The 24,706-nt window shown below is 38.1% G+C and overlaps 2 protein-coding genes across 2 annotated transcripts; both read right to left on the bottom strand.

Annotated features, from left to right (window-relative positions):
- Window positions 1-389: 389 nt before the first annotated feature.
- Arl6 (ADP ribosylation factor like GTPase 6) lies at window positions 390-23,058 on the bottom strand. The gene is made up of 8 exons (XM_050149057.1): window positions 22,255-23,058; window positions 16,150-16,299; window positions 12,216-12,277; window positions 11,794-11,862; window positions 11,069-11,163; window positions 9,797-9,926; window positions 6,085-6,140; window positions 390-914 (listed from the first exon to the last, which is right to left on the bottom strand). The coding sequence occupies exons 2-8, from the start codon at window positions 16,270-16,272 to the stop codon at window positions 889-891; spliced, it is 561 nt and encodes a 186-aa protein (XP_050005014.1). The 5' UTR covers window positions 16,273-16,299; window positions 22,255-23,058; the 3' UTR covers window positions 390-888.
- On the bottom strand, window positions 17,282-17,584 carry LOC126505808 (transcription factor BTF3 homolog 4-like). The gene has a single exon (XM_050149058.1). The coding sequence runs from the start codon at window positions 17,582-17,584 to the stop codon at window positions 17,282-17,284; it is 303 nt and encodes a 100-aa protein (XP_050005015.1).
- Window positions 23,059-24,706: the final 1,648 nt, after the last annotated feature.

Raw genomic sequence — 24,706 nt, 5'->3', positions numbered from 1 at the left:
TATAAAATATTAATGTTAAATACTTATTAAATTTTAATTTATTAATCTGAAAATGCAATATTGTCTTTCAGCTAATGAAATAAAATTTATTAATCATATGTAAAATGTTATCAGATTCTCCCGTATTGAAGTGATTTCAGTGAAGGCGAAGGATACTTTACACATATGAGTGACCTAAAAGAATGGGCTGAGCACATACCCAAACCTCCACAACTGTGAAGGGAAAAACACACATGCTGGTTTAAAGAGCAATGCCTGATCAGAAAGTACGGAACTATTCAGTAAGCAGTGAGAAAATAAACTTAGTTTAGTTGGTCTCAGATAATGATTGGCAGCAAAACACCAAACACCACACCAACACATTATTCTTTTTGGCATGAACAAAGCACTCTAGTTGGTATATTTTATTTTTTTTTGATAGTGCCACAATAAAAATTACATATATACCAATTACCTGTGATCTTTTATAACTCTTTAAAGCTGTTTCGCTAACACAATTTGAGCTTTAAAGTCATACAATAAAGTGAACTTTTAGAAGACAATTAAAACTAAAAATACATTAAAGATATCATAAATCATGATAGGATATTGAGATGGCTTATAGCTGGTATTTACACATTCTAATTACAACAATATGTAGACCTTTACAAGAAGCTGGTAACTAAGGCATTCAGAGGTAATGTTAATTTCCATATAGTTAATGGCCAGATTAACAATGTCATAAGTCCTAAATTCTTAAAAAATTCTTTCAGAGTCCATAAAACCAAGCAGAATAATGTAAAATATTCTTGGTTGCACAAATCTTTTCAAATAAATTTGAGATTATTCACTATGCCTTACATAGACACCTTTAGCTGAAAACTGGTGAGGTCTCCAGAGACTATCTTTTCACGTCTTCACAGCTTGGATCTGATCTGATAATAAACAGACAAAAAACTATTATCAGTCTCACAAGGGAAAGACCAGCAACCCTATTCTCTAAGTTAACTCAAGCCCAATCTATACAACACAGGGAGATCCTACCTGCATATACATTTTCTTCTTAAGATACAATTAATAGTGCTGTGTTAATTTTTATATAAGCTGTCAGTAGGTAAGAAATTAGCTAATTCTACAGGCTTACTAGAAAGACCCCTAACAGTTCGTTTGGTCTTTGGTCCTTTTTGGTCGCTGTTACTTAATTAATTCCCTTCTAGGTAATCACTTACAACTCACTAAGCACACACAGCAATACCTGAAATATCAGTAGCCTTATTAGACTTCAGCTCTCACACTCCCGTTCAGTTCTTCCTTTGCAAGCTTTATGGCCCTAACACTTCTAACTCGGCTTGCCATCATTATTTGTATGACTATGGCAATGTCACGCAGCATTCAGAAAGGTAGGTGTGTGCGCTTTCCTCTAAGGTTTTAATCTCAACTAAGCCCGTTTCTTTCTTTCTCCTTCCTTCCTTCCTTCCTTCCTTCCTTCCTTCCTTCCTTCCTTCCTTCCTTCCTTCCTTCCTTCCTTCCTTCCTNTACTTTTCCCCCAACAGTTGTGCTCTTTCCACACTATTTTACTTGCTGGGTTTATCCTTAACCCTAGTCGTGGCATTCTTAAATCGTTGTGAATTTAGTTCATCTTCTTCAGTTCTTCTAATGTGATTTATGATTTGTTCATTAAGAGCAAAATCAAATTAAAAGCAGAAAGGAGCGTGTAAGATTGCCAAACAAGATTAACAAAAGAACTTGAATAACCAAAGATCAAAACCAGGAAAGTCACAGTCCCATGCATGTGTATGAAAGATGTGGGGAGCGATGTCCAGAGTATCCATCCTTCCTTCCTTCCTTCCTTCCTTCCTTCCTTCCTTCCTTCCTTCCTTCCTTCCTTCCTTCCTCCTCCTCCTCCTCCTCCTCCTCCTCCTCCTCCTCCTCCTCCTCCTTCTTCTTCTTCTTCTTCTTCTTCTTCTTCTTCTTCTTCTTCTACTCTGTAACAGCCCTGGCTGTCCTGGAACTAGTTCTGTATACTAGGCTGCTTGAACTCACTGAGATCTGCCTGCCTCTTCCTCTCAACTGCTGGGATTAAAGGTGTGCACCACCACTTCTATCCAGCAAAGCAAGGAGTACTTGTTTTTGTTTTTTTGAGACAGGGTATCACTATCCTGGCTCTTCTGGAACTCACTCTGTAGACCAGACTACCCTCGAATTCACAAAGATCCACCTGCTTCTGTCTTTCAAGTGCTGGGATTAAAGGCATGCACCACTGCCCCCCCCCCCCCAGGCCTCTTCTTCCTTTTTAAAAAGCACATTTAACACTAATTCAGTCTCACATGTGAAGCACATTACATAACCTATCATCTTCACCTTCTTTTTAAACAATTATTTATGTATATGGGCGTTTCCCCTACATGAATGTCTGTGTACCATGTGCATGCCTGATGCTCACAGAAGCTAGTAATGTTGAGTCCCTGGAACTGGAGTCCTGGGTGGTTGTGAGCCTTCATGTGAGTACCGAGAAGTTAACTCAGGTCCTCTGGAGGTGCAGCCTTAACCACTGAGTAATCTGTCTAGTCCCTGTTTACATCTTGTTGAAGAACTCTTTTCTAAACACCGTGAGGACTCTCCCACCTAGACAGCCCTTTTCTCTGCGTGCTAGTTATTCTTGAGATCCCTTTCATCATCCGTCTGGGATTTCCATTAACAGTTCAGGGATTTTTTTTTTTTTATCCTCCATTCCTGGGCTGGTTTTCCTAGTTCCGGATCCATCTAGCCATCCTTCCTTTCTTCCCTGTCATCCTTACTTTGAGAGTGTGTGATGCATGTGAACACATTCATAGTCATGTGTCTATGTGAATGTGTGTTGGTCCATGTGTGAAGGTCAGAAGTCAAACATGGTGGTGGTCCTTGTCTTCTATCTTAAAACAGGGTCTTTGTGTTTGCTGTTGTGTATACCAGGCTAACGGACACATGGCTTCTGTGGATTCTCCACCTGCCTTGCATTTTGCCACAGGCCCACTGGACAACAGATGAATGCTACTGGCTTTCAATAAGTTTTGGAGATTCAATCTCACTTAGGCCTCATGCTTGCACAATGAGCACTTTAGGAGTACATGGGGGAAATGAGCCCCTTGATCTTGTCTTTTTCTTTTCCTGGTTTACTCTCTCCTTGAACTAATACAGCAGAACGTGTCTTAATTTACGGTCACATTTGACATTGCCTCAATATGACATTACTGTATATCCTCTATGATCTTTTCCAGACACTCACCATTACCATGTCGTTCCAAAGTAGCGGGTGTTGGGAAGTTTGATGTAGCAATTCCTTTTCTTATGTGAAACCTATTTCCACCTCGGGAAGATTGCACAAGTTTCCACTGTCTTCAGGGTTGAACCTTACTAATGATGTGTCTTGGGTAGAAATATTTTCTTCCCCTGTTCTGGGCTCTCAAGATTCAGTTCCAACAAATACTTTTTGATGACCCACTACTCCTCTTTAGTTTTTTTGGTTCTCTTTCTAAACTGTCTCATGTTTGGATACATGATCTTCTCAATAAGACCTCTTTGGGGTTTTGTTCTTTTTTGTTGTTGTTGTTGTTGCTGTTGTTTGTTTTTCTAGATTGCTTGTTTTTTTTTCTGTTTGTTTGTTTGTTTTAGACAAGGTTTCTCTGTTTAGCCCAGGCTTTCCTGGAGCTTGCTCTGTAGACCAGGCTGGCCTCAAACTCAGAAATCTGCCTGCCTCTCTCTCTTTTGAGTGCTGGGATTAAAGGTGTGCACCACCACCTCTGGCATCTGCCTCCTTCTTAGTCTGATTCCTCAGATGACTCTCTCTATTTTATGCCTACCTCTACTGTTTGTTTCCTGGTGGTGTAGGAAACAGAGGAGAATTACAATATTATCTATGAAAACTCGCAGCCCCGCCTTGCTTTCAGTTTACTATTACCACACACCGTGAGTCTGGTGTTCTCCAGTTCAGATAGTGTTTGAATATTTGCAAAGAATAATCCTTAAAACTCATTTTGCTATTGTAGTTCTTGGGTGTGGGAAGTCATGATTTCTTTTTTCAGTTCCAGATCCATCTTTTACTTACAAGCATATTCTAAACCTTTGGGAAGATGTTCTGTGTGAATCAGGCTGCCCAATTAGGATTCAGCTTTTTGGGGCCCATTAAAGCCAAACTACGTCCATCAGCTCTCCAGCTTTCCAAACAAGATTACCATTTTTACCACATCCATTCTTGATGTGGGATAAACGGTCTGCCTCAAGGCCAGCTCTTTTGATACTCTTCCTGTTGCACAGAGCAGACAAGGATGCTCCTACTTACCTTGCAGAGACTGATGCAACAAAAGGACAAAGAACAGGTTCTAACAATATTCTGTTCTCACAAAGACTTGGGGCAGAAGGTAATAGGTCAGAATAGAAAGAAAAAGAATTGGTACCAAGAAGCGTTGAAAATTGGTCCTATAAAATTGGATCATTACTGACACCTAGTGGCTATTGCTATGGATTTAAAAAAATAAAAATATAACTATAAATGTAGTTGGGGAAGAAAGGAGAGACAGAAACCAAAACCTAGAAGCTATATCATCTTCTGTTCAGTGCTGTGCTCAAAGTCACTACACTAAGCACACACGCAGCATCTTCACTGAGAGTAACGTCAGCATTGGCAAAGGAAGAGGCCAGAAAGAAAATACATCTCTCTATCTTCTCTGGGGTTTTAATCCGTAACAATCAGTTTCTTTCAGAAATCCATGCCGTAACCCTGAACACTTCTTATAATAATTTGAAACACAAAGTTGGTGGGTTCAAAGAAAATATTCCTTTACTAATTTTGAGAACCATTAGAGATGTTTGTTTTACTTACTAATAAAATATGACTAGAATGTTCATTAGTAAATGTTTTGACTAAATAAATACAAGCTAAAAAAGTCTGTGCCAGGCAGTGCTGGCACATGCCTTTAATCTCAGCACTCAGGAGGCAGAGGCAGGCCTATCTGAGTTTTGAGGCCAGCCTGCTCTATAGAATGAGTTCTAGGATAGCCAGGGCTATGTAGAGAAATCTTGTCTCAAAAAAACAAAACAAATCAAAACACCCCTCCCCCCAAAAAAAACAAGAAAAAAAGAGGAAAGAAATGAAAAGTCTCTGTGTGGAATTCACTAGAAGAGCAGATTTTACATATTTCTATTTGCTATAAAACGTGCTTTTAGCATTTGTAGGCAGATTACTCCTCCACCCAACACAACAGGCTATAATTCTGCCATAGTTTCCAAAAGATGAAGGAAGAAAATGAAAAACGATACTACACATGTCTAATGTAAAAGGCTAAAGTACAAGGAAATAGTACTTATAACCACAAATTGTAATAAGAATTTGTATCTTTTTTTTTTAACCCCATTAAGAGTGGAAAGATTCTCAGAAAGAACAAATAGTCAGAAATTCTGTTTACACTGAAAACTTTTGATTTGGCCATAAGATTCTACAGAAAGGACATACAGAACACACACCTTTCTATTGCTCTGCATGCTTCAAGCTGTTCTTATACACAGTAGATGATATGACCCTAGGGGAAACTATAACTTAATTTATTCCCTAATATAGCAATGATCTATTATAGCTATTTTGATTTTAAAAACTGAACTGAAAATAAACAAGGTATCAAAAGAATAATAGTATTTATAATACTCAGTATGAATGTTGAAACTTGTGTATATATGCTATGTATAAATGAAAAAAGTATATATATATATGGATTACTATACAGTATGGTAGAAAAAAATAGTTGTCATTTGGTCCATAACATTTGTCTCAAACTTTAAATGTGTTCTTCAGCTACTAGAGTTAGTGAAAATCTGGGTCCATAAATTAAAACTATTTTCTAGATCTGATGTATAAATTGAATATACACAGAGAAACAATTAATTATTAAATCTGCCAGAAAAATAAAATAAAGTAAATGCAGCAAGGTATCAGATACTTACTGTACTGTTTTTTCTGACAGCAGAAATAAAAAACAAGAAGGAGGCATTGATGTAATAAAATTAAAATATAAAAATGAAATGAAATGAATGAAAAAGCAAGCGGCTACAGATGCACAGTAGCGTGCGGTGTACCTTGAAGCCAGTCCACGCCTTCCTGCAGTCCTTCTCCTTTGATGGCATCACTTGCACTGAAATAAAAGTCAAACGAAATGTCCAGTTTATAACATCATACAACTCTAGGATAAAATAACAACAATTTTGCCATATTGCAAAGAAATAAATCCTAATATACATTATGCAAAACTATTAAGTATTAAAATAGACTATAAATAGGAGCTTAGAATCTGAGGACTTAGGAAAATACACATGAGACAAATTTTGAGAATCGGTAGTAATATTAAGAACACATAAACATCAAGTTATTTTCTCACTGTAGAAAAATCTAGAGTTCACTGCCCTACCCTGCTCTACCCAGGGCTCCAACAGCATTTACTTGTTACAAATGTTTGACTTAGGTCACGGTATACTCACAGAATCAACTGACTTCTTCCTCTGTGTAGCCTGGACTACCCTGAAACTCACTGTATAGACCAGGTTGGCCTCAAACTCCTATTTGCCTACCTCTGCTTCCCAAGTTCTGAGACTAAAGGCATATAGCACCACCCCTTGGCTGCTCATAAACTTTTATAAGCTATTAGAAGAAAACAAAACTCCAGTCAATTTCAATTGTACTTTTATATTTACTACTTCAGTAACCTTTGGCATCTGCAACTGAGAGAATATTACCATGACCTAACATGGTTATTGAAGAATTACCTATTTGAAGCATGCATGTAAAAGAAAAGGTGCTTCCATTGTCTTCCATCCTTAAACCTCTAATGTGATATTTCGTCTATAATTGTTTAAGGTATATAAAACTAAAATAACAAAGTTCAAATAATCGTTTTGGGAGCTATAGACCAATATGTGTTATAGATCTAGCAACTTATTTAAAACCTATGATGATATTAATACATAATTAAAATTTCTGAATAATTAGATTATTTTATAGCATTCACTTAGTGGGGAAGCAACATCTAAAAGCACAGTAGAAAACCTAGAGAATTAAATTAATCTGGTTCTAACTAAAGAAATTACTGCCAAGGAATTACTTGTTAAATTGAGACTACAGGTTAGGGAAGAATTCTTCAAGTAAGAAGTCAGAAACAAATGATATGAGGTAAATTACTAAAAGCACATTTTTAATTACATATCATAATAGCAAGGCATTAGTAGCTAAAATACTTTTTATCAAAAATCCAAACTATTGATTTTGGCACATAAAATTCTAGACAAGAATACAGGAAGGAACTCCTTGTCTATGAGACAAGTGAAACCAAGTGACTAGAAACCCTATATATTTCTCCGAACAAGTTCCACCTTTCCTTTGAGATGAACTGTAAAACTCAAAACTAGAGCAAAAATCAAGCTCTTCGCCACATGCTCCAGTGCTTTGGACTTTATGGTCCTGAGTTATCTCTCAGTGGCCACAGCTCCCACAGCTTCCCCTTCCACTGCTCAGTGGCAGCCAGAGACCTAGCTGTTCCCAGAACAGAACAGGAACACTCTCAGCCATGAAGGGCTTTTTCTTCCTGGCCTCTGGCTGGGTAGCTGCTTCTCCAACCAGGCCTTCACAGGAAATGCTCCCTGACTGATGTCAGGCCACAAAGAGAAGTCAGGCCGTGCTTTCTCTTCCGCTATTAACATTTCTCCATCCAGTCATCTGATGTTTGTATAATTATTCCCTTATTAGCTGTCTATTTCACAATTAAATATACAAATCCAAATATATCATGAAGGAACTAAGTCAAAAACATGCTAACTCAAATGAGACCCTAGACTCTATGGTTAGTAAAAATGGTAAAAAGGAAGGTCCCAAATTCTTCTTTAGTTTCTCAGACTATACCAATATCCTTGTATCCAATCTAAGGTAAGAGGCAGGCAATGCTTGATCTCCTTTATCCCTGAGGACAACCACCCATAGAGCTGAAGCTGGCAAAGAAGGATAAGCATATTTTCAATCTTGTGCATGCTTTAAAAGATATCACAAAATGCAGAACAAATCTTATAAATGAAATGCTAATTTGAGTTTAGCAAAATGATGTCCAGTTTGAATTAAGGAGAAGTAAAGTTACAGGCAAGTTAAAAAAATTTCTCGTCATTTTTCTCTGCTGTATGGAGAACACAGACCTGGGAAATAATATTTTTAAGCATCATGACCTCACTTTTCACACAGACATTTTGAGATGTCATAATTGAATAAATAAATCTGGATAAATTCACCTGTTAGTTATCTTAGGTAGAAAGGGATAATTAACTCATGAAATTGACACTTCATGGACACTTCTTGTGCCTCCTGTCAAGGCAACACAGAACCCTGCACACTACAAACATTAGTATTTATTTGAATTTATGTTGTCTTTAGAGTTCAACAATTTGGAGTTCAGTGGTTTGTGATAGCAAAAGTTCTATCTCAAATTTTTTTCTGTCTAAAATCACACTCTCCTTTAACTATTAAATATGACTGGATCTCAGATTCAAGTTTAACTACCATAGAGTACTATCAACCCCATGCCACCCCTACTCAAGACCAAGAAAGACTTCACTGTTTCTGTTCTGATGCTGGTCTCCACAGAATCTTGAGGTGGTCTCTGGGGTTTACTTAAAGACTGCACTGTTCAGCACCAAGGCTAGCTCTTAAGGACTCTTCTTAAAAGTATGATATTAATTCTCTGGAATTTCATACAATCTGTTCAAAGCACATTCACTCCCCCCTCCCTACCCATTCAACTTCATGGTCTCTCTTTTAAAAACCCAGGGAGTCTAGTTTATGTTACCCCTGAAAAGTTTTAGGTGCCTGGTCTCTCCTGGTGTGTGGTTGATCTATCAGGGGTCACACCCTTAAAGAGATACTAACTTTCAAAATGCTGCTAGGCCCATCACCCACTCCATATTGGGATTTATAGCTCCACTTGCTTTTGCTTTACAGTCTAGGTCACTTCTAGAGACAGTAAACTTCTCTACTTTGTGTACAACTTCCCCCCAGTTATTATTTTAACTCTTATGGAAAGTGGAAAAAACTACAGAAAGACATTCTGGGGCATGGGAAGGTAAGTGGGTAAGTAGCAAAAGAGGATCTTAGGAAGGTAAGACATTAGCATTAATTAAGAAACTCTTTCCTAAATATATAATGCACGCGCAGCAGTTTCAGACACTGTTTGCTAGTATGTCCATATACAACCATTACCTCTACTTCCTCATTTGAATAAATGTATAATATATGTACCATGTACTAGTCACAAAATTGGGAAAAGAAATATAAGGCAGCAATTAAAACGTGGCAGAAATTCCAACTCCTAGAGAGCTGAGGCTAGTGTTAGAAGACAGACTACCACCAAAATAAAAAGCAAAAAAGGGGCCACATGGTAATGGTGAAACACAATCGCAATCTCGGAGGATGACTCAGACAAGGCGACACCAGAGGGCGACTTTCCCAAGAAAGGATTGGGTTTGGCTGATTTCAAGTGAAAAAGCAAGTCACTGTGCTTGAAGGCAGGACAGCAAATGGATTATTTTATTTATGTTTTTTAACATAAGATTTTTTAAAAACATTCTTTTTATAGTGCTAAAGGATTTGAAAAGTTAACAGCAACATATTCATGAATAACTGAAATGTCACAATTCTGTGAAATACTTTGCATTCTACCATGTTTGCCATTGACAAATGATGTAAGAAAAACCTAAGCAGAACCCTACATTTCACAGACCTTTCAGAAAGACAAAATGAGAAATAAAAATGTTTTACCAAATATGCCACGGCTTGTCTTTGATGTTCTCTAAGCACAGCAACTGAGACACCTTCACAGATGTCACTGCGTCTCTGAGATCCATTTTATTCGCAAAGAACAAGATTGGAATACGGCGGTGCTTAATATCTGAAAGAGAAAGACGCCATCACAACACTTCTAGTGATTTGGATCTCTTTGCCCTAAAACCTTAAAACCGAAATAAGATAAACTGTTTCCCATTGCTTCTTTTAATATGACCCATACACAAACACAGATGCACAGTTAGACATTCATCTAAACAAAGAAATCAAAACTGCTTGGTAAGACCGTGTGCCCTCTGTCTAGGGACTTTAAACCAAAGAATAAAGTCAGAGAAGGAGAATCTAGACATTAGAGAAGCAGTTATTCAAAAGGACAAATATTTCTCTTGTTTGCAGCTGTCAACACAAGGGAGACTGACCTAAATAGAAAGACGAGGAGGAAATGGACTTGCTTTATTTCTAAGTCACAGACAGCATCATGAACAAATGAGATCTTTTAATAACGTTATTTTTCTCATTTACAATTTTGAAAGCATTTTTCAAAGGTTTTGTGTATTTTTTTACATTTAACTGTGTGTGCACGTGTGTGTGAGTGTGTGAGCACACTAGGATATAGGTGTGCCATGGCATGCATATGGTCACAGGAAGGATTCAACTCTCTCCCTGTCTACCATGTGGAGCTGCAGAATCAAACTCAGGATGGATCCCAGGTTTGGCAGCAAGTGCTCCTAGCTGCTAAGTGAAGCCAAGTCCAAACACATTAAAGAGCTTAGAATCCAGGAGAATTTCTTTCTCACCTTTGTGCGCAATCGCCTTCCACAGTAAGGACAATGCACACCAGCAACTTCACAGCTTGTAGAAACACTGTGTATTTCCAGCCACAATTATTCTAGCTAATTCCTTGTAACAACACATTTACCAATATTCTACATGTTTATCTTTTCACTTAATTCCCTAACTTACCCTTGTTACCTAGGCAACACAAAAACAAAAAGCCCAGGGGTTCACAACTGCCTGTATATCCAATTCCAGGGGATCTGATACACTCTTGTGGCCTTTGTGGGCTCCTGCATGCCCATGGTACATGTAAATATACTCAGGCACTAACATACTTAAATAAAAAATAAATAAAACCACAATCTAATTCTTCTTCCTACTTGAAGTTTTCCTAACATTGAGAGCAAAACAAAGCAACACATATAGATGGAACCCAAAGCACAGACATCATGGCAGAAATTCCACAGATACCTGGGTGATTTAGAAGAGTATCAAGTTCTTCTTTGGCCACAACCATCCTTAATTTATCACTACTATCAATGACAAAAATAATGGCTTGTCCATCTCTGTATAATATAAAGAAATAGAATAATGACAGATTTTACCACCACATGCAATACCAAATGTGTATAAAACATCTTGTCCTAGTAAGTTGGCAGTGTTACATCTGAAATATTTACTGAACAATATGTCTGTATACTCTGAAAATTATCTTGTTTGAAAACATTTGTGAAACAAGTCATCAGCTGCAAAACAAACTTTTTTTTTCATTAAATATAGCCAGTAATAATTCTTATCTCTGAGCTGGCCCTTGAAGGAATAATTTGAATAGAAGAGTTTCTTCACGAAAGCAGCTGTGGTACATAATTACACAGATGTGAGTGGACAAAGTATTGTGTAAGCACTGATAACCCAGGCTTCTAACCCAGGCTGGCCTTAAATTGTGATCCTTCTTTCTTAGTATTACAAGTACTAGGATTGCAGGCATGTGCCCTGTAGCCCAATCGCTGGTTCTTAAAGTGTAGCTATATTAACCACATAGAGAAATGGACACCAAAACCAGAGAAGAGAGCAAAGGTACAGTGCTATGAATTGTATGAAGTTCTATTATTATAGCAGATTTCGCTTGGATTTTTAATCAGTATTTGACATTAAAATGTAGCCATGTGGTAAGCAATACTCATGAAAATACTTACTTATAATAGTGTTCCCAAAGATTCCTGTACCTTCCTTGCCCTGACATATCAAACACTGTAAAAGACAAACTATAAACAAAAGCAAGACATTACTATATTTTAAGCAACTAAGTTAAATGGTTATCTTTTAATATCTTAAGTTCTATCAGATCAATCAACATGGCTGTAGGATAATAAATGTGGTCAATATTTTAAAAAATGAAAAATAAATTTGTTAATCTAACTATTATTTTGCAATGAATAACCTAAAAATCTTTCCTTTGCTAATGAAGTTTTCAAGAGTTGGTCTAAGCTTTAAGGGCCAAGAATAAACTAAAGATAGTGGTACAAAAAGGTCTAAACCCATAGGGACTGGAAATGACAACTGATTTCCAGGTAAGTATGAAAACCCAGCTTTAGAGTCACAGAGAGAATGTGGTTACCTGGAGGACTTGAATTTCTCTATGCTGAATCCTATGGTTGGAACTATATCCTGACACTGGGCCTGCAAGAAAAGACATAAATTTAAATATTTGCAATTACAAAGATGGGTTTTCCTCAAGTACCAGATTTTTTTTTCATTTTTAAAGTATGCTACCAAGGTGATGACAAAATTAAATATTACAATTTCTGTAATAGGGACACATAAAAATATAAGGTTTACTTGCCAATTATGAATTGGTATAACATTTATGTGCAAATTCACATTTTGTTTTATTAAACAAGGAAAGTAAGTTTTCGTAAGTGGTTAAAAAAAGTCGTCACTCTGGGCTCCTATGTTGAACTTCTTAATCACTGTATACATTATTTTTATTAAACTTATGTACATTGAACTTACGTATGTTTGTAATTCTCTGTCTTCATGTCTGGTCCCTGCTCTCAAGGAGCTCATCAGATAGAAAATGTAAGCCACCATCAACAATGACACCATGGATGAAGAGAACTCGGGAGAGAATGGTAGGTACGGGAAACCCTAGGACAAGTTCCTGGCCAACAATATTCCAGTAAACGGAATTCGTCAGTACACTGATTAGGTAGAGAAGGAACTTGCTACTCAGGAAAGACAGAAGGTGTGTATGTCTAACGTGCATTGCTAAGTAAAAGAGTGATACAGGCTGAATTAAGATAGGCGGGGTCATGATGGCTCTGGTGAAGGGTTCTACAGGAAGAAGCCTATAGAACCCTGTAGAACAGGGCCAAGAGAACAGCAGGACACACTTTGACAGGTTCCACAGACATTTAAAAATATACTGATAATCGACACATTAAATGCCTCCTAGAATTTCCTTCATCAAAACTGTTCATTCATTTAAACAAAAATGTATCCACTTTATGACCCAGATGCTTGGAAGTTATTCTTGACTCCTCCTTCGTTACATGCTAAGTATGAAGCCATCCACTCTCTAAGTTTTACCGGCTCTGTGCCATTACCTTAGACTAGACCTTTCCGTTCGGTGCTCTGAATTACAATAGCCTCCTAATTACTCCTAATGTGCTCTGCCACCTGGCACAAGTTATTTAAACCTAGGTTTGCTTAAATGTCAACTATATTATTGTGCTCATAAAGTTATTATGAGAATTAAATGAGCTAATAGGTATTAAATACTCAGCATGGTGTCTATAAAATCCCACAAATGTTTGCTAGTATTATAATTATATTCTCATTCTGGTTAGTCTTATTCCTAGGTTTTCCCATACTGCCTTAATAATAGATAAATAAAAAAAATCTTGTTCTTTTTATGTGAAAATAAGAGTAGAAGAAGGGAAAATTTGCCTCACATTAGCATGTTCACTTGGGTACTCTACTCTTATAAAATTTAAAGCCAACTGGAAGAAAAGCTGGAAATGAAGTGGAGCATTGGAACATCAGCAGCAAGCGCTGCGACCAGACCTCCCCCAGGTCTGGTTCCTCAGCTTTTCCGTCTACTCAGCCTTTGAGCTGCATAAATTGTTCCCCTAAAATATTGTTTTCATTTGCTAGAAAAATAAACTATTTTGTGGCATCTGGGGTCTTACCTCATTTCTCGGAAGTTCCTTGAACAACAAGCTTTAGAATAAAATGTTTTTTTAATTTTGTTGTTTTTCCTATGATCCTACCATTTTTATTTAAAATGATTTTTTCATCAATCACATGATAAAGGTTAAGAATTTAATGAAATTACAGAATACAACAAATAATAACAAGTGTCTTCATTGAATTATAACTAGAATACTTAAGTTACCTCTATATAATTACCTAGGTTCTCCAAACTCCTTTTAAAATTTAGCCTGAAGGGGTAACATCCCTCAACTATTTCTTCTCCAAAGTTCTAATGGAAATAATCCACAAAAGAAAGTCCAGAAGTTAGCCAGGATAGAGAAGATTCATATGGAACTCATTTTCCCCTACAGTAATTCAGAGTAAAGGCTGGACACAGCACACACTCAGAAAATGGATACACAATGGACATCCTGGAGTCCATACGCCAACTTCTCTAGCAGAATCTGTGAAGTTCAGATTCAGTGAGGGATCATGTCTGAAAAAGTAAGGTGGAGAGAAACTGAAACTGAAAACTGTAGTCAACCTCTGGCTTTTACGCAACAGGCACACTCGCCGCTATCTCCCCAACAAAGAGTCATCTCTAGTATTAATTTCCCTCTGTTTTACCCAGGAATAAACACATCCAGTCACTGAACTGGAATGGCAACAAGAAAGGAAGGAGTGTAGCCTGGGTTGTTTGAGGCAAGCAGTGATTAGACCAGTACCAACAGGATCAGAACAGAATTTCTAAGAGAAGTCTTAGTTTCATCAACTCTGTTAAAAATTATATCTCCATGTAATCAACAAAATCCCATGATCAAATTTGATGATGATGATGATGATAATAATGGACATCAATCTATTCATCTACCATCTAAAATATATTTCAGTGCTAATCCTTGTTCTAGGTATTTGTTATTCAATGCTTGATAAATCAAGGGCTTTTTGGTTTTGTTTTTCTGAGACAGGGCTTCTCTGTATAACAATCCTGGCTGTCCTGAAACTCACTTGGTAGACCAGGCTGGCCTCAAACTCACTGAGATCCACCTGTCTCTGCCTCCCAAATGCTGGGATTAAAGGTGTGTGCTATCACCACCCAGCATCAAGGACTCTTTTGATGTTGAGGAGAAATAAAATAAGCAAGGTATCAAATTAATATGCAACACACTATCAAATGAATATTCAAATTGCTTAGGAATTTTTCAAGAAAAAGCTAGATGCTTTTCCTCCAACCAACGAAAAGGGGGATCTCACCATGCAGTCCTAGCTGACCTGAAGCACTCTATGTAGACCAGATTGGCCTGGAACTCATAGAGATTGGTCTGCCTCTGCCTTCTGAGTGCTAAGATTAAAAGCATATAAATACCGCCTTGACTTGGTCAAAACTACATTCTTTCTTACAAAGGGTGAAAAATACCCTCTCAACTGAGGATATTTATCATTTCAAATACAACACTAGGATGATTTATTCTTAAAAATAAGTTTGAGTCTAAAATCAACTTATAAAGAATATCAATTTTATTCATATATATGAATATATATATATATGGAGACAACATGGAAAAGTCTTATAAGGCTTTTCCTAACAGAACACTATAGATCAGATGGTTAATACAGTTAGTTAACAATAGCACCCAAATGTAGATGAAAACTCACAAGTGATGAATCTAAAATAAGATGGAAGAAAATGTGAAATATACAACCGAGTAACATAAGTATGGAGTTTCTAAACCTTTCATTTCAGTAACACCTTTCATCTATTATTTCTACAGCTTAAAGGTGGATGGGGGGGGGGGGAAGCAAGGCAAATTGCTCTTAAGATCTTCAATTCTTCTGAACCAGGACAGCTACAGCTTAAAGTTCAGCAAATCATATCAGGAATTATGTGCAACAAAGCTGACTTCTGACTTATAAATCATATGTTGTATGTGCTGGCTTTATATATTTTCAGGGATAAAATAATATTTCATTCACATGTTACTCGAAATAACTACCTGTCACCAACATTCACAGCACTTTCTAATTATCTACAGAACCTAGAAAAATGAGGCATCTTTCCCTTTGCTTTCTTTGTTCTTCCCATGAAGAAGAAATTCAAACAAAGTCAGTGCAATCTATAAATAAATTTAGTTTGTGAAGCTTTTTAGAGAAGTATGAAGGAAGAAAAGGAATATTCCTGCTCAATAATCAAGATTTACCTGCATATTGTATAAATACGCGGCATATGCAGCAAGTAACCCCTTAACCAGCCGTAAGATTAGCAGTTAACAAGATTACAGAAAGTTATAACTTCCAAATAATGTTGCACATAACTCTCGCTAGAACCAGAAAATGTCAACCATTACAGAAATACTTACATTTGAAGGTTTAAGTTTGTTAATGATTGTCGTTTTGCCACTATTATCCAGCCCAAGGCATAAAACATGAACCTCCTTCTTCTTCAGGCCGAGTAAACCTGAAAGTCTGTCCAGCAATCCCATAATGTGATTTAAATATTTACAAAGCAACTGCAAATAAAAAGAAATGATTATTTCAAAGGTACCTTACATATGTAATAATGCTAGTATATACATAAAAAATGTAAGGATAATGGCAGTGTCCAAAACACATCGGTGTGGCTTTACTCCTAGTAAACAGTATAAGCCGATTAGCAGAAAGGAGCCTTAACTGAGATGTAGACGGGCAGCTTGTAAACCTTGACAGCAAGCAACAACATCCCTGAGACAATCACATTTACAATGTTCAAGAAGAAGCTCTTGTTAGCGTCAGCAGCGTGTGGAGTCTGCCAATTGTAGTTTTCAAAGTTATTCATGAATGAGAGTCTAGTAACAGAGCACTACAGAGTCTATGAGACTTGGCTCCAGTTATATTTTGAAATAATATGCAATTATAAAAATGTTGCTTATATATTTGTTTTCTGCAGGGCTATTTCCAGTTTGGGAAAGGTTTTCCATTAATAGAGATGGAATAGTCATCCTGATTTCACCTGTCTCATATATATATATATATATATATATATATATATTTCACATTAATTCTTTGGGAATAATGAATACACTCCTTCACAATTTTAGTCAAACTTAATAAATTCCATGTCTTCTTTTTCTTCCTTTCTTTTGGTAAGATCTGTTTTATTTCTACTGGGGAAAGAAAGAGAATAGCTATAACTTTTATCGAATTTGCTTTACTGTGTACACACAAATAACCACATACATATACATACACACTAAAAATTCCCCACAAACCAAAAACACTCCCAAACTGCACCAATATTCTTATTTTGACCAAAAGAATAGATCCTGGGAGAAAGTGCAAAATGCAAAGTTAAATGACCAAGAAATACTACACAAACAGCATTATTAATACACAAAATATTTATATTACTGAACGAATAACAGGCATTGTACTTTCTCTATGTCTAAAAAACTTTGGAACAACAAGGCTAATTGTTAAATCTGGTCTATGTCAGCTTCCCGAATCCAGAGGATTTTAGTTAGATTCGTTTTTTGATGCTTCATTAAATTTTTCTACAAGATCTGGGGCATCATCATCCTCTTCACCAGTGTTGTCTGGCTTTGGTCCTCTACTATCCAATACTTGTCGTGGGAACTGTTCAGCTAATTTTCTATCACTCGTTAAGCTGTCAGCACTAAGCTGACTTAATATGCCAGGAAGCATTTCTGTGATTGCTTTGGCTTCTGCATGACCAGTAATTGCAAAGGTGTTAGTGGAAAGGGAAGCATGGACTTTCGGATTGTTGGAATCAAGAGCTGTTCCAGCATCTTTAATCATGTTCACCTCTTCAATACCAGGTATATTATTCACAGCCAGTTTTTTTTTAAGCTTTTTGTCATCATCTGTGGTTGTCCTATGCAATACCTTCTTTCTATAACCTTGTCCCCATCCAGATCTGAGTAGTTTGGTTAACATTTCTGGTTGGTTTTTTGTTTTTGTTTGTTTGTTTTGTTTGTTTGTTTTTTGAGACAGGGTTTCTTTGTGTAACAGTCCAACCTGTCCTGAAACTAGCTCTTATAGACCAGGTTGGCCTCGAGCTCACAGAGATCTGCCTGCCTCTGCTTCCTGAGTGCTGGGATTAAAGGCATGAACCACCACTGCCTGGCTGGCTAGCATTTCCTGATGGCTAACTTTTCTGTTGCGCGCGCGCACACACACACACACACACACACACACACACACACACACACATTAGCTATATACATTTTTAACTTTCCCCTTATGTGTGTTCAACTGAATCATTTTTTAAGGGAAATATCCATTTTAGTCAGCTTTCTGTTCCCTTAACAAATGTTGTGATAAAACAATTCACAATTTTAGAAGCTATAGTCCATGATGCAGTCCTCAATGCTGGACACTAAGCTCTTAAAATATAGGTCTTCGAGGGGTATTTATTATTACCGTCAGGTGTGGGATAGCTCCCTGGCCTAGGAGGGAAATCTCAGAGACAATACACAAGCTATTGCCATTGCTCTTGTTTGCCCATGGAAACTTGATGTTGAGACACTATTTCAGAAGACACCACACATTTTAGCCACAAGATATGGAGAAATCCAGTTGGCACTGATCAAAAGCTTCTTCCCTGATAGTTAGTTTTTATAGTACAGGAAACTGCTACACAGACTTTGTGGGCAAAATGTCATTAAAAGTCTTGCTCATCTGTAAACGCTGAGAGATATTTCAACGACCAACCTTACAGGCTATGCCCATGGAAGAAAGAATGACATGAAGGTTATGGGGTTAGCCAACTGCTTTCTGACTGAACTTAAGACCTACTTTTCAGGGGGAAACTTATTCCTGGTACGGCAAATCTAACCAAGAACCCATGAGTAGGGAGGTCATAGGGAGGACCCAAATACTATTACTATGCTACTTGGATGCAGTAGTAAACTGCTCCCTCTACTTTTGTCACTAAAGCCGTAGATTAAAGCAGTTCTCAACTCTTATCAGGGAAGATTCTTTCTGCAGTTGATAGCTCTTGATTCAGAAAATCACAAACAGTCCAAGCACAGAGAATAAGCAACTATAAATGCTCAGCTCTAAAGGGAACATCTGTCTATACCATACCCCACCTCCCAAGGCTTAGGGAACATTCTGGAAGAGGAGGCAGAAAGGCTATACAAGCCTGAAGTTGGGGAGTGGGGTGCCAAGCAGAATCTTCTGGGTAAGATAGGGCCAGTGCACTCATGAACTGTTAGCAGCTGTGATTGCCTACACAAGAACTCCCCAAGCCAGTCAACATTCCAGCATGAATTAGGGAAAGGCTTACCACAGAAGCTATTGGCAGTTGATGGCTGTTAGGGAAAGACAGTTTCCTCCAGGGATGCGGCCATTGGCTGGTTGCCCATGCAGATGGCTCTACACCCATGAGCGTAATAGCATACTAATTGTGCTCACTGGGTTACTTCAAAAGAACAGAAAGAAGAGGAAATGAAGTTGGGAGGGCAACATGGAAGAAGTGTCTAGGTAGAACTGGAGTTGGGGAACAGTACTGAAGATAATCAAAATCCATTGTGCATTGTACACAAGTATAAAATTCTTTTTCTTTCTCCCCCCACCCCCGAGACAGCTTTTCTCTGTGTAACAGTTTTGGTTGCCCTGGAACTTGCTTTGTAGACCAGGCTGGTCTCAGTCTCACAGAGACCCACCTGTTTCTGCCTCCCACGTGCTGGGATTAAATGTGTGCACCACCACCACCCACCTACAAGTATAAAATTCCTAAAGAATAAATTTAAAATATTATACTTTAAAAACCCAAACTATATAACCATCTAAAGCAAACTTTAAAGAACTCCCCAAAGTGAGCCCTCAGAAAACAAATTCCATTAGCAATCTAAGACAGAAGTACCTCAGGAAGCAGAGGCAGCTAATATATTACTTGCTTTGAGCAGTTTTCTGTCTGTTTCCTTTCCCTCAATAAAAGTACTGTTAAATTTACACTCCACATCTCAAAACAAAGCTTTTAAAGGAGCTTTCCTTTGGTTTCATCGAACCCTAAATATTACTATGACAGGAAAAGAAAAATACTCCTCTTGCTAACCACCCGACCCTTCCAGTACTGCCACAATGTACTTGTGTACTGAAGAGTTCCCCTTACTCTCTCAACATAAATTTCCAAAGTTCCTGAGGCAGTAATTCACTTCATTGATTCTCATGTTCATTTAAGGTCACACAAATCTGTCATGTTACAGCTCCTTTCAAATGCTTTTGTTCTATAGCACTCCAAGCAAGGGATGCTAAGAGAAGTAAAGCTATAGCAAGGTAATCAATAGGAAGCTTTTAACTCAAAGGCATAAGAAAAGTGATTGTATAGTTGACATTTTGCTTAGTGCCTTTGGAAGACTTCTACCAATTAGTGCCTACAAGGTGCAGTGCCTCCCTCAAGGGTGGGGCCTACAAAAAAAGCTTATTTATTATCCAAAGGATGGGTTCAATCTTAGGTAACTCCTTTATGCTAGCTCAAAACCTTTTCATATTAGATTTTAAAAGCTCATTTCAACACATTTCTTTGAGTCCTAGCTTAAAAGTTGACATTTTAATGAATCCATTTCATCTTGTGATATGAAACAACTGGTATTTATCATTTTAATTCCAATTTGCTATTAAGTACTGTACTGTGCTAACCATTTTAGCATAGATTCTTAGTGTAAAAATTAGTTTTACACTCTTTTTCACAACTCATGTCTATTTAAATTTTCTAAAGAAACGTATATTATCTTGGGAAATAAGTAAGTAGCCAAATGATAAAGTGTTTGCCTGCAATGTGCAAAAGGCCTAGATTTGATCTTAAGCATTGTAAATAGAGAAAGAAAAAAATGAAAAATTTTACTGGAGAGACCACACTGTCATTAAGAGGGCTTGCTGATCTTCCAGAGGACCAGAGTTTTGTTCCCAACACCCACAGAATGAAACTCTCAAGTACCAGTAACTCCAGTTCCAGGAGTAGTCACACTTTTTTCTGGCTTCAGTAGACAGGACACTACATGAACAAATACACACACACACACACACACACACACACACACAGAGAGAGAGAGAGAGAGAGAGAGAGAGAGAGAGAGAGAGAGAGAGCACTAAAAATAAAATCTCTAAAGATTTATTTTCATCTTTGTTTAAGAACTATGTAGATGTTTTGGAGTTTTTTACTATTATTCCTAAACACTTGCCCCCTGTTGGATATACAGCTGGAAAAGATAAATTAACAAAGAAATTAGGCAGATTGTTTTCAAAAATTAAGCATAAATGGTCAGTAAACATATTTTAAAAACACGTGACAGTTCTAGTCACCAGAGAAATGCAAATAAAAAAAACAAAACAAAAAAAAACAAAAAAACAAAAACAAAAACAAAACAAAACAAAACAAAAAAGAACTATGTAGAAAGCTGATAGTGAGTTGAGACTAGACTGCCTTAACGGATAGGAAGCACAGCATATTGGCTTTTATTAGGAAAACAATATACCTTCTGCTTTAAAAGTCTTACTGTATGTACTGTATAACATTGGCAGAATTGATATCTAAAGTAAACTTTCTAAATGAAACAACTCTTGTATTGGAATCAAGAACACGTAGGTTTGACCACTGGCATTGCACTACTCCTCTGTGACTTTTCAGATCGTCAAACCTTTCTGTCCTTCAGTGTTTAAGGCAAGTGGGTTGTGCACACGTTTCAAGGTTGTTCACAGTCTAGCTGATATTTTTTAATTCCTCATCTCACTCCTGCCTTTTATATATACATCAATCAAATTCTCCTAGCTGCTTTCTGAGAATTAACTTTCCAAAGGATTACTGGTCGCCAGAAAAGCACCGAGGAATTAGCATTTTATGCACTCATAGAGGCTTGGAAGGAAGCTGCAGAGAGAGATGAGATCAGGCAGAGAAAACTCCAGAAATGCTACTTGGTAAACTTTTAAGCACGTTGGGAGAGTGGGCTGCTGCACATTCTTACTACCGCAATTAAACAATCTTATTCAGTTTAAAATTTTTGATGATGAAATTTCAACTAAATAATTCACACATCGTATAAAAAGTCCGTCGTGGGCAGCTTTAAAGTCAAGCAAGCAAGCAAGCAAGCAAGCAAACAAACAGCATTCTCCAAAGGAAGTTCAACACATTTTCGAGGCTCCTTAGTATTCATCATATAAACTTTTCTCCTTTTCCATCCCACAAATTAAAGGCAGTAACTCGTTCGGATTGAAAAACATGGGCAATAACTTATTGTAAATCGGACACGGAGAGGGTGGCCTTTGGCTACAATCAGGTAGCGGGGAACTTTCTGAAGTAATGGATCCTGGCGACGGTTCCACCGCACTACAACCACAGCAGCAAGGTAGTCTGTACTCAACGAGGGTGGAAGTGAGAGTGTGGAGAATTACACCCAACAGATCTGAGAGATAACACCAGAGATGGAGGTGAAGACAGGCAAAAAGCCGGGTGGGAGCGGAGATACCTGATCTTTGAAGGCAATCCAAAGGCCACGGGGCTGGCAAAGGCAGAAATGGACGCACTCTTTCCTTGGGCAGAAGCCTCAGCCTTCCTCTCTCTGCCCCCGGAGGAAGGTTCCCTTGTCTCGAGCACAGCCTCTCCTACAAGTTGGGGGAACCGGCGGCTTTGGCCCGGATGGGAGCATCAGGGGTTGAGCAGGAATCCAAGGCGCGCCGCGTTCCCTTGGCAACAGGAGCTCCTTCCGGTTCCCAAAGCCACGCCCCCTCGGGCGTTGTAGCGCCTCCGCTGCTGCGTTCTGATTTCTGCGGTGAAGAACACTGGGTAAAAAATGGCCCGATTCCCGCAGGAGAGTTCTATTACAGAGAAAGAGGGAGCACAGAAGACACGGGGAACCGGCAATACGCTGGGAGCCGAGGGGTAGCGCCTTCGCTGCAGGAACCTGATGGGAGTTGTAGGCCGGCGCACAGCTTGCCGGGTAGTGCGCTGGGGCCTTGGATGCGCGCGCATCTCTGGCGGAGGGAGGACCTCCTGGGCGCCCGTGGTTTGGCACAGATTTGGGGTGACTGCCACTCATCCGCAGAGGGCGGCGTGGTGTGGAGCGAGAATCTGCACAGATGTGGTTCTGTTCCCCATCGCCCAGACCTTTCCCTGCGCTCAGCTAGGCCTGAGAGCGAGTCCGGCAGAAGTATAGTACTTAGCATGGGCAGGAGAGGAGAAAAACGTGTAAAACCATAGTCAGCTTTAAAAAAAAAAAAAGTCCAGAGGCATTATTTGGCAAAGAAAGTGTGATCCTGGTCCTGATTCTTAGCTTTCTGGAGAGATTAACACCCCCCCCCCCCCCCCCCCCCGGCATGAATTTGTGATTACAGTCCTCAGGATCAGAGAGCCAGAGGCATTTGCTAATCAATACTTGAAGTGACCTTTTTAAATTCACTTGGAATTTATAGCTATAGAAGTAAGTTGTACTAATTGAAAGATATTGTATAGACACGTTCTCTCATATTTATATTGCTCCCCAATGGTCAGGCTACCAATACAGCAATTTTAAATTCTACAGAATTTTTGTCAGTCTTTCAAGCTATTTCCACCGTCCTATTTCTCAAGGGATGACTTTCATGACAAACTTGTATTTAAAAAATTTCATCTCTACATTTTTTATTAAAGTTTTTCTCTTCATTTCACTTGTTAGCATAATTGTGGGATGTTGTTTTACCTTTTCCCTGGCTAGAGGTATGTTTAACTACCATACTTAGTGATTTAATTTGGCCTAATAATTTGACTATAGAGATGAAAAAAGAGACTGAAAGGAATTCCGTCAAAGAGATGATGGTAAAGACACCTGTACATGCATTATCATGGAGTGCTTTTTCTTTTGCCTTTCCAAATTCCAGGTGTTCATAACATGGAATGAGGCACAATTCTGGCCTCCTGGCTCTTGCAAGGCAAAAAACAAACCGAATGAACAAAACTTCTTCACTCCTATGTATATAGTAATATATATATATATGATAATACATATGTGTGTATATCGGTTTGTTTTATATATACATGTATATATAGCAATTGCATAAATGACCTTTTTAAAATAGATAATGGAAATAAATATGTTATATTTACTTTGTGGTCTAGGAAAATTAATATCTGTATAGTTCATCTTCAAAAAGTTGCTAGTGGTTTTGAGGAATAAAGAAAGAAAAGTATTTATGTCTGACCAATAGCAAGTGTTTAATAAATACTTTCCTTTGTCCTGAATCCCTGAAGTGGTTGTCCTTTAAGTTCAGACTCAAAGTGCATTAAACACTTCTCTTTGATCCTGCATGTTGTGATTTGACAGAATATGGATGCCTATTTGCTTATGCAATGTTTTTCCCTTAGACATAGCTAGATTTTTTTTTGCCCTTTTTAAGCTGAGTTGTTTTTCTTGATAAAAAACATTTGAAAGAAACTAGAAATATAAGAGACAGACTGAACAACCAACTTTACAGTAAGCTTAGATGATATTTCACAAACATTTTATTGGACTTCATAATTTTATGTCTGTTTTGTCTGCTTATATGTGTACACATCACATGAGTACTTGCTTCACGAAGAGGACAGAAAGGGGCACCATATCTACTGTGACTGGAATTAGAGATGGTTGTGAGCCATCACCCCCTCCCAGATCACCTGCTCACCCCACTTCTTTCACACTTACTTTCACTTCTATGGGACTTTGCGGATCACGCTCTACCTTAGCCCTGCACTGACCCATGTCCTCCACCAATTAAAATAGGAGATGAGGTATTGCTCTCACCCCCAGGTCAACGCCCCTCACCTCTTGCTCCTAAATGGCAGGGTCCCTTTAGAGTAATTCTTCTAACTCCCACAGCTGCCAAGCTAAAAGGGGTTTCCCACTGGATCCACTTGTCACACCTCAAGCCATTTATTTCCACAGCTCAAAATAATCCTTCATACAC

This window comes from Alexandromys fortis, unplaced genomic scaffold, assembly GCF_014885135.2.
Source record: "Alexandromys fortis isolate MF-2015 unplaced genomic scaffold, M_Fortis_MF-2015_v1.1 scaffold_4, whole genome shotgun sequence".
In the NCBI taxonomy this organism is placed as follows: Eukaryota; Metazoa; Chordata; class Mammalia; order Rodentia; family Cricetidae; genus Alexandromys; species Alexandromys fortis.
The sequence above is the reverse complement of the archived record's forward strand: the minus strand, read 5'-3'. Positions and strand labels throughout refer to the sequence as shown.

Bases quoted from the DNA above. Each gene is read 5' to 3' on its own strand.
- Arl6 (XM_050149057.1), bottom strand. From the start codon at position 16,272: ATGGGATTGCTGGACAGACTTTCAGGTTTACTCGGCCTGAAGAAGAAG. The intron at 11,164-11,793 runs GTAAGTATTTTC...TATATTATACAG, and splicing joins CTTTGGGAACACTATTATAA to AGATGGACAAGCCATTATTT. The intron at 6,141-9,796 runs GTAAAACATTTT...CTTTTATTTCAG, and splicing joins GACAAGCCGTGGCATATTTG to TGCAAGTGATGCCATCAAAG.
- LOC126505808 (XM_050149058.1), bottom strand. From the start codon at position 17,584: ATGATTAAAGATGCTGGAACAGCTCTTGATTCCAACAATCCGAAAGTC.